The sequence below is a fragment of the Erythrolamprus reginae genome, chromosome 6, assembly GCF_031021105.1.
Source record: "Erythrolamprus reginae isolate rEryReg1 chromosome 6, rEryReg1.hap1, whole genome shotgun sequence".
Classification (NCBI taxonomy): Eukaryota; Metazoa; Chordata; class Lepidosauria; order Squamata; family Dipsadidae; genus Erythrolamprus; species Erythrolamprus reginae.
The window spans coordinates 23,220,185-23,233,389 of NC_091955.1; the positions used below are offsets into that span (position 1 = coordinate 23,220,185).

The 13,205-nt window shown below is 41.6% G+C and overlaps 1 protein-coding gene across 7 annotated transcripts in view; it reads left to right on the plus strand.

Annotated features, from left to right (window-relative positions):
- Positions 1–37: 37 nt before the first annotated feature.
- The window catches only part of LOC139169361 (polyamine deacetylase HDAC10-like), a 59,252-nt gene continuing 46,084 nt past the window's right edge, over positions 38–13,205 (plus strand). For 4 of the 7 annotated variants that reach the window (XR_011559454.1, XM_070755393.1, XM_070755395.1 and 1 more), the window contains exons 1-7: positions 38–118; positions 1,999–2,065; positions 3,712–3,846; positions 5,454–5,550; positions 7,535–7,632; positions 7,714–7,818; positions 7,895–7,963. Coding sequence is in view for 6 of the 7 variants with exons in the window: in XM_070755393.1 (XP_070611494.1) it covers positions 2,001–2,065; positions 3,712–3,846; positions 5,454–5,550; positions 7,535–7,632; positions 7,714–7,818; positions 7,895–7,963 (569 nt within the window). In the remaining variant the exon portion in view is untranslated. Of the gene's footprint in view, positions 119–1,971; positions 2,066–3,711; positions 3,847–4,240; positions 4,313–5,453; positions 5,551–7,488; positions 7,633–7,713; positions 7,819–7,894; positions 7,964–13,205 lie in introns of those variants that run through there. The other 3 variants (XM_070755394.1, XM_070755398.1, XM_070755399.1) reach the window with 3 other exon arrangements.

Here is a 13,205-nt window from a genome sequence, read left to right on the forward strand (position 1 = left end):
TTCGCGATTGGTCCGAAGAAACGTTCTGTGTACACATTCCAACCAATAAGACATCGCAGATTGTCCTCTCCTTCCTCCCTTTGCCGAGCGGCAGAGTTTAGCAGAGGCTGCAAAGAAGGTAGGAAAGGGTTGTTGTTGTTTTTTAAAAATACGGTTTTGATATTTCCCCCTGTAATATGAGTTTGGGAGGCTCTTCTAAGAGTGAGGCGTCTAGTAAGCTGACATTAAATTTGGAATATAATTGCAAAGGAGAGATTCTTTTGAGATCTTACTTGCCAGCTCCGATCGCCTAATTTCAGGTGACTGTGTTTTCAGTAATGGGCGTGCATAAGTGGCACCAGTGTGCCTTCCGTCCCCTGTCCAATTGTCTCTCCTTATCTCATTTATCTTTTCTTCCTTTGAAATATGTTCACCTATACTTTTACACCTTTTCTTTTATTCTTTTCTTTATGTATATTACTACATATCTATTCTCTTCAATGTGTATTATGTATTGGACTAAATGAATGAATGAATGAATGAATGAATGAATGAATGAATGAATGTTATCCAAGACCTTAAAAACTTCCAATGTTGGAGCATTCACAACTTCTGGAGGCAAGCTGTTCCATTGATTAATTGTTCTAACTGTTAGGAAATTTATCCTTGCTTCTAAGTTATTTCTCTCCTTGTTTAGCTTCCACCCATTGCTTCTTGTTCTACCCTCCGGTGCCTTGGAGAATAGGTTGACTCCTTCTTTGTGGTGACCCCCGAGATATTGGAACACTGCTATCATGTCTCCCCTGGTCCTTCTTTTCATTAAACTAGACATACCCAGTTCCTGCAACCGTTCTTCATACGTTTTAGCCTCCAGTCCCCTAATCACCTTTGTCGCTCTTCTCTGGAATCTTTCTAGAGTCTCACCAATCTCTTTACATCATGGCAACCAAAACTGAATGCAGTAGTCCAAGTGTGGCCTTATCAAGGCATTATAAAGAGATATTAACACTTCCCGTCGATTTGATTATATACCTGTATTAATGCAGTCTAGAACCTGTTGGCCTTTTTGGCAACTGCTGCACACTGCTGGCTCCTATTTAAATAATTGTCCACTAGGACTCCAAGATCCCTTTCACAGTTACTACTGTTGAACAAGGTACCACGTAACGTAAATGTAGAACCTTACTTTTTTCACCATTGAATTTCATTTTGTTAGACAGTGCCCAATGTTCAAGTCTGTCAAGATCCTTCTGTATCTTGAGTCTATCTCCAGAGAGTGAGAAAATTATTGTTCTATGGTTATTCAAGTTCTTCTAAATCTTAATCTTCTTTAAAACTTGAAGATTAAGGAATCTATAATTAAGACTTTCCATTATTAAAATATCCTCACAAATTGCTGTAGCTTCATATGTCCATGGATGAATTCTGGCTACTATTTGCCATAGGAAGGAGAGTCAACATGTAGAGAAGTAGTTAATTCTAATTAATTCTAACAGAGACCTGGGTTCTGGATTCTGATCCCAGAAGTCACTCTGGACCAACCTTTCTTTCTTAGCTCAGTATTTCTCAGCTTCAGTAGTGTTAAGATGTGTGGACTTCAACCCTCAGAAATTCCCCAGCCAGTTTGAGAATAACTTCTAAATGTCTTCCAGCTGGATAGGAACATGCTCAAATTCAGTGTTTTTCCAGCTTGGCAGTTTCAAGATGCTCAAGCTAGCTGAGGAATGCTGAGAGTTTAAATCCACACTTCCTGACGTTAGCACACAGCAACTTTCTTTAGTTCCAGTTCAGAAACTTACACAATTATTGGGAAATATGGTTGTTTTAACCAACGAATGATAGCAAAACAAATTAGAGCTGAAAATAATGGTTGGATTTTGCCTTACTTTGATGATAGTTTATCAATACTTACAGATGATAGTTTATCAATAAAAATTGATGTCTTGATTCTGCTGGTTCCCTGTTTTGTTTCTTTAATAAACCTCATACCAGATATTTGCATTGTGTTTTCAAACAAAGTGATGGCAGCTGGAACAGCCTTGGTTTATGATGGAGAAATGACCAACCATAAGCTACTTTGGGAAGAGTAAGTACAACTTTTTATTGTTATTGCTGTTTCATTTAAGAAACCTCTACTTCGCAATAAAGGGGAATTACAGATAGAGAGAGAGGGAGGGAGAGAGAGAGAGATAGAGGGAGAGAGAGATAGATAGATGGATGGATGGATGGAAGGAAGGAAGAAAGAAAGGAAGAAAGAAAGAAAGAAGGAAAGAATCAGGATTGCCTGGTTGTGGAAGGCTTGGTAGATGATGTGCAGAAGTTGTTGGAGAGGATCTTGGCTTGCAGGTGTGTGGGTGTGAATGCAGCAAAGCCCCAGGTAGGAAAGCATACATGGGGTGCAAGAAGACAGTGGATGGGAACATGCCAGAGTGCTTGTGACATTCCTTCTGACTTTCCTTGTGGGAGGCTGGCAGGGAGGGTCACAAATGATGATCACCATGATTGCTAGCAGTGCACCCATTCAAGGGTGAGCCAATGGCACAGCCAGAACTTCAATTATAAGTATATATTTTTATAGTTACCTATATTGGTCAATGGAACAATGTAATCAGAAACTTGTACCTTTTGTATGCTTGCGCATTGTTCTGCCTGTGCAAAAGGAGACGGATTTCGATGTTGATGCAAATCGTGCAGAACGCGGCCGCGAGAGCCATCGTGGGGCTCCCTAGATTCGCCCACGTTTCTGCAACACTCCGTGGCCTGCACTGGCTGCCGATTGGTTTCCGGTCACAATTCAAAGTGTTGGTAATGACCTTTAAAGCCCTACATGGCATTGGACCAGAATACATCCGGAACCGCCTTCTACCGCATGAATCCCAGCGGCCGATAAGGTCCCACAGAGTTGGCCTTCTCCGGGTCCCGTCGACCAAACAATGTCGTTTGGCAGGCCCCAGGGGAAGAGCCCTCTCTGTGGCGGCCCCAGCCCTCTGGAATCAACTCCCCCCAGAGATTAGAACGGCCCCACCCTCCTTGTCTTTCGCAAATTACTCAAGACCCACCTTTATCGCCAGGCACGGGGGAACTGAAAGATCCTCCCCCAGGCTTTTACATTTTATGTTTGGTATGTATGTGTTGTATGGTTTTAAATTGTTGGGGTTTTAGGTATGTTTTATTTTAATATTAGATTTGTCTCACTGTTATATTGTTTTTGTATTACTGTTGTGAGCCGCCCCGAGTCTTCGGAGAGGGGCGGCATACAAATCCAATAAATAATAATAAATAATAATAATAAAAACCCCTTTCCTGTGGATACTATTGCATGCATTAAAGAGAAAATCTGGTATTCATCCTGCCTTACTCCACTGCAGTGTTTCCCAGCCTTGATAACATTTAACATGTATTGACATCATGGCTGGGGAATTCTGGAAGTTGAAGTCCATACCTGTTCAAGGCTTAGAAATACTGGTCCATTATTTTCATAAAATCATAGAGTTGGAAGGGACTTTGGAAATGTTTTAGTCCAATCCCCTGTCTAAGGCATGAGATCATGACAAAACCCCCAGTTTAAAAGGTTTTTTGTTAATATCTGCGGTATTTAATTATCAAGTAAAGAACACATTTCTTCATTCACCAGTTGTTCTCTTTCTAGTAATGAAAAAAAAAGCTCTTTCTTAGCTGTAACAAATTTTTTTAAGGATTTTACTGGAACCTAAATATTGGTCTCATTTTTAGCCCAAACTGTAATTTGGAGGTCCCTGAACGGCTTTCCTCCTGCTATGACCGCCTTCAGCACTATAACCTGATTGAAAGATGCATTTCGGTCTCTGCCAGAGAAGGAACTGAGAGTGAAATCATGCTGATTCACAGGTATGCTCCTAGGGCAATGTAGCCACTGTTGGAGAAATAATGAGGAATAAATTCAGTATATGTTTCTTTTACACTTAACATTTAATTTGTTTTTATAAAGTCCAAGTTAAGTCCTAGCCCCCTAAAAGAGAAATTGTTATTTGCACCGAGCAATAACCCAAAAATTCAACATGAAAACCTGGTGACAAAATAGCCGATGTTCCAGGATTATTTCTACTGGGAATAAAATATCACAATAGAAAATAAGAATCAGGACTGCCACACATGGTTCAATGTTCAATGTTTTTATGACGTTTTGTTTATGTATGTTTATAATGAAATTAAGCTTTTTGTATTAAAAAAAATAGCCAATGTTAAAGGATACCATTTTAGCACCTATGGTGTGTCTATGCAGGTTCAAGTTTCTCTTAAACTTGGAGGGTTTATTGTTGCGCTGAACTGAGCCACAGTAAGGAATGAAGTAACGGTAAGAGATGTTCTTTTGGATTACTAAGTTCAATGCATCCTAGATCTCAAAGGTGCTTTTTTTTTTAGAAGGCAACTGAACTTTCTCGTTTTTTTCTTTTGAAGACATTTTGCTTCCCATTCAAGAAGCTTCTTCAGTTCTGATAAGATAGTAGAGAATGGAAGGATTTATATTTCTTGCAGACAGCAGGTAATCTGCATTCATTTATGGGTTGTTGAAGCATTTGGAGGTTTATATGTGTCCTCAGGGTTTTCCCAACACAGATGAGCTGATGAAGCTTCTTGGATGAGAAGTGAAACATCTTAAAAGAAAAAACAATGTCCAGTTGCCTCCTGAAAAAGCACCTTTGGGACAACAATGACCTGGATGATTGAGAATCTCTACAGACTAATACATCCTAGACTTAGTGTTCTAAACTTAAAAAAAACATCCATCCCAAAGAAATGGGATTGTCGTTTCCTGAGAAATGGTCCCAATATAGTTTTGGCTTAGGGGCAAAATCAGCAATCAGCCCAGTTTATATACTGTATTTTTGGAGTACAAGACGCTCCTTTTTCCTCCTTAAAAGAGACTGATAATTTGGCTGTGTCATATACACTGAATGTAGCTTTTCCCCCAGCCCTAACTAGCTGCTAACAATTTCCCCAGCTCTTACCTTGCAAGCTCTTTCATTGTTTCTCTCTGTGAAGAATGTTTTCCAAGTGTTTTCAGGGTTTTTTCATTGCTCTTACTTGCTCTAAATAAATTTATTTTTAACCCTAACCAGATGCTAATGATGTTCCCAGGTCTTATCGGCTTGCAAGCTCTTTCATTGTTACTCTCTATGAACAGGGGTTTTTAAAACTCTAACCATAGTATAAAATAATGTGCTGGCTAAGGACGCTAGCCAGAGGAACAGTTTCCCTATTTCCCTCCTAAGGTGCGTTTTATGCTCCGTTGTGTCTTATACCCCAAAATATGGCACGTATTGGTTTGGCATCTTTCCACAGATCTCAATTGGCTTGCTATAGATAGCTGTCCTGCTCACTCGATCTGCAACCATATTCCTGATTAGCAGAGTAAAAGAGGCAGCAGCATTTGATCCTTGCTCACACCCTATGTAATGTCTATGTGTGACACGATATTTCTTTTTCTTTTCCAGTATGGATTATGTGGAAATTGTGAAGAGCACTGAGAAAATGGAAAAAGAAGAGCTCCAAAAAGTCTCTGCTGACTATGATGCTGTTTATTTTCATCCAGTATGGAGCCTAATCAAGATTTCTTCCTAGATATAATATTCCTTAGTCATAATCCTTTTTCTCCAAATCCTGCTCTCCACCCAAAGAGTTGAAAATTAAAACATTTTGTTCTTAACATGAATATTTCTAAAGGATCCAGGAACATTTTGGAGGAATCGTAGAGTCTTTGATGACATGGTTGCTGCAGTCATTTTGACTTTTTAGCTTTCCTATGCAAGGCTTAAAAGGGATCTATTGCTTTTGCTATCACCACTAAACCCTTTTCTGATTTAAAGATCCCCCCCCCTATTTTTCTCTATCCAAAATTATGCAACTGGAGTAAGATGCTGAACATCACAGTTAATGTTTGCAGAAGGAACCAAATTTAGCCATTGTTAAATAACTTAAAATGGGTTTCCAATGTCCACCCTTAACTTTAAAATGTTTCTACAGGCTCTCAGCTCTTACTTTGCCTGGAATTAAATATTCCACTTAAAGAACTGATAGATAAATTAGTGAAGATTGGACTTAATCCCTGGATAGTTCAATGAATTTGCAGCTGGCTGAAGCGTAGACATCAGAGGGTTATTGTTAATGGCGAGTATTCTGAGCAGAGACAGGTTATAAGCGGTGTGCCACAAAGGTCTGTTCTGGGTCCTATTCTTTTTAATATGTTTGTGAGTGACATAGGAGAAGGTTTGGTAGGGAAGGTTTGCCTATTTGCCGATGACTCTAAAGTGTGCAATAGGGTTGATATTCCTGGAGGGGTCTGCAATGGAAACTGCAGTTTAATGTTTCCAAATGTAAAATAATGCACTTGGGGAAAAGGAATCCTCAATCTGAGTATTGTATTGGCAGTTCTGTGTTAGCAAAAACTTCAGAAGAGAAGGATTTAGGGGTAGTGATTTCTGACAGTTTCAAAATGGGTGAACAATGTAGTCAGGCGGTAGGGAAAGCAAATAGGATGCTTGGCTGCATAGCTAGAGGTATAACAAGCAGGAAGAGGGAGATTATGACCCCGCTAAATAGAGTGCTGATGAGACCACATTTGGAATACTGTGTTCAGTTCTGGAGACCTCACCTACAAAAATATATTGACAAAATTGAACGGGTCCAAAGACGGGCTACAAGAATGGTGGAAAGTCTTAAGCATAAAACGTATCAGGAAAGACTTAATGAACTCAATCTGTAGAGTCTGGAGGACAGAAGGAAAAGGGGGGGGGGGGGCGCATGATCGAGACATTTAAATATGTTGAAGGGTTAAATAAGGTCCAGGAGGGAAGTGTTTTTAATAGGAAAGTGAACACAAGAACAAGGGGACACAATCTGAAGTTAGTTGGGGAAAAGATCAAAAGCAACATGAGAAAATATTATTTTCCTGAAAGGGTAGTAGATCCTTGGAACAAACTTCCAGCAGACATGGTAGATAAATCCACAGTAACTGAATTTAAACATGCCTGGGATAAACATATATCCATCCTAAGATAAAATACAGGAAATAGTATAAGGGCAGACTAGATGGACCGTGAGGTCTTTTTCTGCCGTCAGTCTTCTATGTTTCTATGTTTCATAAACTTGTCCCTCTGAACAGGTGGAGCTTTTCTTATGGCCAAGATTCCATACTTTCTCCAGACCTATCCTTCTACCCATCTCCCCAAATTCCTACTTTCTTAGTTCAATTCCTTACAATGTAAATTGAGAGGAGGTGACTGCTGAGTGATTCTTTGAATCAGGGGTCTCCAACCTTGCCAACTTTTAAGACTTACGGACTTTAACTCCCAGAATTCCTTAGCCAGCAAAGGAGGAGTAATTCTGGGAGTTGAAGTCCTAAAGTTGCCAAGGTTGGAAACTCCTGTTTTGAATTACAGTTCTAATACCCAATGCTTGAATGAGGGGAATTTCAGTGTTGCAGAGTACCAACCTGTTCCAACCTCTCCAGTCTTCCTTCATTCTTCTCAGAAACTGCAGTAGAGTCTTGGAATCATGAACTTCTTCTGTTCTTCAGACAACATATCATTGTGCCAAACTGGCTGTGGGAGCAACACTACAATTGGTAGATGCTGTGATGTCGGGAAAGGCCCGTAATGGTTTGACTCTAATAAGGTAACCAAATTGAGATGTTTTCCAAGTAAATGTTCTTTGGTACAGTTTATAGTTAACTGATTCAATCATACTTGGTTGCAGGCCTCCAGGTCATCACAGTCAAAGAAGTGAAGCAAATGGATTTTGTATCTTCAATAATGTTGCTATTGCAGCAAAATATGCTCAAAGAAATTATGGCTTGCAAAGGTGGAGTATATCAATTCAAAATCACAAATTCTAGGAGGTCTTACCTTTTAATGAATGCTGCTGTTGGTTTCTGCAGGATCCTCATTGTTGACTGGGATATACATCATGGACAAGGAATTCAGTATGCATTTGATGATGACCCAAGGTTCGTCTATTACTTGTTTTTGGAGATGGTGCAGCAAACCTGAGTACTGCATGAGTTTAAAAAAGTTTTATTTTGGAAATAAATTACCAATGAACTTTAGTAGCAAACAGCAGACCTCAAGATATTTATTTATTTATTTATTGGATTTGTATGCCGCCCCTCTCCGTAGATTCGGGGCGGCTAACAACAGTAACAAAAAACAGCATGTAAATCCAATACTAAAACAACTGAAAAACCCTTATTGTAAACCCAAACATCCATACATACAAACATTCCATACATGAATTGTAAAGGCCTAGGGGGAAAGAATATCTCAGTTCCCCCATGCCTGATGGCAGAGGTGGGTTTTAAGGAGCTAACAAAAGACAAGGAGGGTGGGGACAATTCTAATCTCTGGGGGGAGTTGGTTCCAGAGGGCCGGGGCCGCCACAGAGAAGGCTTTTCCCCCAGGCCCCACCAAACGACATTGTTTTGTTGACGGGACCCGGAGGAGGCCCAGTCTGTGGGACCTAACCGGTCGCTGGGATTCGTGCGGCAGAAGGCGGTCTCGTAGGTTTTGATAGCTTTCACTGCACAATTATTTACAATTATTACAATGTCAGCCTGAATCTCGCCCATCCGCCCTGTTCAGGATGACTCGCTCCCTTCTTAATCGGGGGGAGTTGGGGAGCCCTTGTAGGGTAGTGCCGAAACTTTTAATAAGTTTTTCGCAGACAAAATCGCTCAGATCCAGACTGACCTTGACCCAAATTGGAGTGCAGAGTTGGCTGACAATGAGTCAGTCAAGGTGACAGGAGCCCATCTTAGTCCATCTGTTTGGAGCGAGTTTGACCTGGTGACACCTAATGAAGTGGACAAGGCCATTGGAGCTGTGAGTTCTGCCACCTGCTTGCTGGACCCATGTCCTTCCTGGGTGATCTCGGCCAGCAATGAGGTGACACGGAGCTGGGTCCAGGAGATTACCAACACTTCTTTGGGGAGGGGTCCTTTCTGGCTCCGTACAAGGAGGCACTTGTGCGGCCCCTCCTCAAGAAACCTTCCCTGACCCAGCCGTATTCAACAACTATCGTCCTGTCTCCAACCTTCCCTTTATGGGGAAGGTTGTGGAGAAGGTGGTGTCGCTCCAGCTCCAGGGGTCCTTGGAAGAAGCTGATTATATAGGCCTTCAGCAGTCAGGATTCAGATCCAGCTACAGCACGGAAACTGCTTTGGTTGCGCTGATGGATGATTTCTGGCGGGCCCGGGACAAGGATTTATCCTCTGTCCTGGTGCTTCTTGACCTCTCAGGGGCTTTCGATACCATTGATCATGGTATCCTTCTGCACCGACTGGAGGGGTTGTGAATGGGAGGCACCGTTTTACGGTGGTTCTTCTCCTACCTGTCTGGTCGGTCACAGTCGGTGTTAGCAGGGGGACAGAGGTCGACTCCTAGGTTCCTACCTTGTGGGGTTCCTCAGGGGTCGGTTCTCTCCCCTCTGCTGTTTAATATCTACATGAAACCACTGGGTGAGATAATCCAAGGTCATGGGGGGAGTTACCATCAGTATGCTGATGACACTCAGCTGTATGTCTCCACCCCATGTCCACTCAGCGAAGCAGTGGAAGTAATGTGCCGGTGTCTGGAGGCTGTCAGGGTCTGGATGGGTGCCAACAGGCTCAGACGCAATCCAGACAAGATGGAGTGACTTTGGGTACTGCCTCCCAAGGACTCGTCCATCTGTCTGTCCATCACCCTGGGGGGGGGGGAATTATTGACTCCCTTGGAGAGGGTTCGCAACTTAGGCATCCTCCTCGATCCACAGCTAACTTTAGAACATCATCTGGTTAAAAAATTTCTATGGCAAGGGAAAAAGGCAAGAATTAAGATAAATATGTTAGAAGACATAAAAGAGAGGGGGGGTTTTGCGCTCCCAAATTGGAAACTATATTATCAGGCAGCCGCCTTAACATGGATTAAAAACTGGATAACTTTAGAGGACATGAGAACATCAATATTAGAAGGACATGACCTCATGCTTGGTTGGCATGCTTTTGTGTGGTACGATAAAGATAAAAACCATTCTTACTTTAAAAGACACACGCTGAGAAAATATTTATTTGATGTCTGGAAAGACATAAAGAAAAACCACTTTTTAACAATTCCAGATTGGGTTACCCCCTTGGACGCAATAATACATCCAAATTCTATTAATGATTCAAGAAATATAAGATATAAAGATTTGTTAGACAATCAAATGAAATTAAAATCTAGAATTAAACTACAAGATGAAGGGATACAAATTGATTGGTGGCATTACGCACAGATTAGATCCAGATACCAGAAAGATAGTACACTCTATATATTTAACAAAAGTAAAAACCTGTTAAGTGAGTTAATCACTAAAAACCACAACAGAGTAATTGGAAAAATATATAAATATTTGATTACCCACAAGAATATTGAATTAACATTAAAAGATAGTATGATACATTGGTGTAGAAACATAGGTAAAGAAATTGATTTAGATACATGGGAGAAAGTTTGGATGTGCAATTGGAGAATGACTAAATCAGTTTCTTTGAAAGAGAACCAAATTAAAATGTTTTATAGATGGCATCTCCCACCAAGTAGATTAGCAAAAATGTTCCCAAAGACATCACCTTTGTGCTGGAAATGTAAGAAAGAAATAGGATCCTATTATCATCAATGGTGGACATGTAATAAAGCTAAAATGTATTGGAAAATGATAGAAAAAATGACAAAAGAAATTACAAAGCAGAAAATAGATTTCACCCCGGAGTTTTGTTTGCTAGGAATTACTAACCAAAATTATAAAAAAGAAATTTTGTACTTGATTATACATATTTTTACAGCGGCAAGGATTATATACGCGCAAAATTGGAAAGGGGAAGATATCCCCAAAGAAGAGGGAGTTATTGCAAAAATATTAGACTGCGCGGAAATGGACATGATGACAAGACGCTTGAATGAACAGGAAGAAACCAAATTTTACGCAACATGGAACAATGTTTATGAATGGATAGATAAGAATAAAAAAATAAAGAAAGAAGAGTAGTAACAAGTATAGATATTTTAGATGATCTTTTCTTATTAAGATTTATCTTAGATTTAGTTTACATAGATAGAATAGAAATTTGTTTTTTCTAAAGATTTTTTGACTTGAAATTAATTAGAAACTTTTATATGACAGTTAATTTTTTTTACCAGATATTTTTTGTATTAGTAGCATTGAATTAGATATTCAATTGTGTATTCCTTTTTCTGTATCTGCAATTATACTTTTGAGAAGAGCAGGGATGATACATCCCTACAATGTATGTTAAATGTTTGTAAGTTTGTTTGTCATTTTAAAGAAAATTAATAAAAAGATTTGAAAAAAAAAAAAAAATAGAACATCATCTTTCGGCTGTGTGGTGAGAGGGGTGTTTGCACAGGTCCACCTGGTGCACCAGTTGCAGCCCTATTTGGACAGGGAGTCTTTGCTCACGGTCACTCATGCCCTTATCTCCTCGAGGTTCGACTACTGCAATGCTCTCTACATGGGGCTACCTTTGAAGAGTGTTCGGAAACTTCTACTCGTTCAAAATGCAGCCGTGCGAGGAGTCTTGGGCCTTCCAAGAAATGCCCATATCTCACCATCACTCCGCCGACTGCATTGGCTACCGATCTGTTTTCGGGCACAATTCAAAGTGTTGGTTATTATTACTTATTTATTTATTATTAGATTTGTATGCTGTCCCTCTCCACAGACTAGGGGCAGCTCACAACAACAATAGTAACAATGTAACAAATCTAATATTTAAAAAACATCTAAAACCCATCATTAAAACCATACAACACAAGCATACCATACATAAACAATATAAGCCTGGGGGGATATCTCAGTTCCCCCATGCCTGGTGATATAGGTGGGTCTTAAGCAATTTACGAAAGACAAGGAGGGTGGGGGCAGTTCTAATCTCTGGGGGGGATTTGATTCCAGAGGGCCGGGGCTGCCACAGAGAAGGCTCTTCCCCTGGGGCCCGCCAGACAACATTGCTTAGTCGACGGGACCCGGAGAAGGCCAACTCTGTGGGACCTTATTGGCCGCTGGTTTCGTGCGGCAGGAGACGGTTCTGGAGGTATTCTGGTCCGATGCCATGTAGGACTTTATAAGTCATTACCAACACTTCGAATTGCGACCGGAAACTAATTGGCAGCCAGTGCAGGCCACGAAGTGTTGGAGAGACGTGGGCGAATCTAGGTAGCCCCACAATAGCTCTTGCAGCAGCATTCTGCAAGATCTGGAGTTTCCAAACACTTTTCAAAGGTAGCCCCATGTAGAGAGCGTTGCAGTACTCGAACCTCGAGGTGATAAGGGCATGAGCAACTGTGAGTAATGACTCCCTATCCAAATAGGGCAAACGCCCTCATCGCCACAGCCGAAAGATGAGGTTCCAATGTTAACTGTGGATCCAGGGGGATGCCCAAGTTGTGGACCCTCTCCGTGGGGGTCAATATCCCCCCCCCCGCCAGGGTAATGGACGGACAGATGGGATTGTCCTTGGGAGGCAAAATCCACAGCCACTCCGTCTTGTCAGGGTAGATTTTGAGCTTTTTGACACCCAGACTCCAACAGTATCCAGCCACCGGAACATCACTTCCACTGTTTCACTGACTGGACATGGGGTGGAGATGTATAACTGGGTATCGTCAGCATACTGAGGATACCTCACCCCATGCCCTTGGATGATCTCACCCAGTGGTTTCATGTAGATATTAAATAGTAGGGGGGAGAGGACCGACTCCTGAGGCACCCCGCAAGGGAGAGACCTAGAGGTCGACCTTTGACCCCCCCACTAACACCGACTGCAACCGACTGCAACCGACCGGAGAGATAGGAGGAGAACCTCTGAAGGACAGTGCCTCCCACTCCCAACCCCCCTATCCGGTGCAGAAGGATACTATAGTTGATGGTATCGAAAGCTTCTGAGAGGTCAAGAGGACAAGCCCCTGTTCCGGGCCTGCCAGAAATCATCCATAGGTTATGACCTATAAAGCCCTACATGGCATAGGACCAGTTTATCTCCGAGACCGCCTTCTGCCGCATGAATCCCAGCGACCGGTGAGGTCCCACAGAGTTGGTCTCCTTAGGGTCCTGTCGACCAAACAATGTCGGTTGGCGCGACCTAGGGGAAGATACTTCTCTGTGGGGGCCCCGGCCCTGTGGAATCAGTTCCCTCCAGAGATTCGCATTGCCCC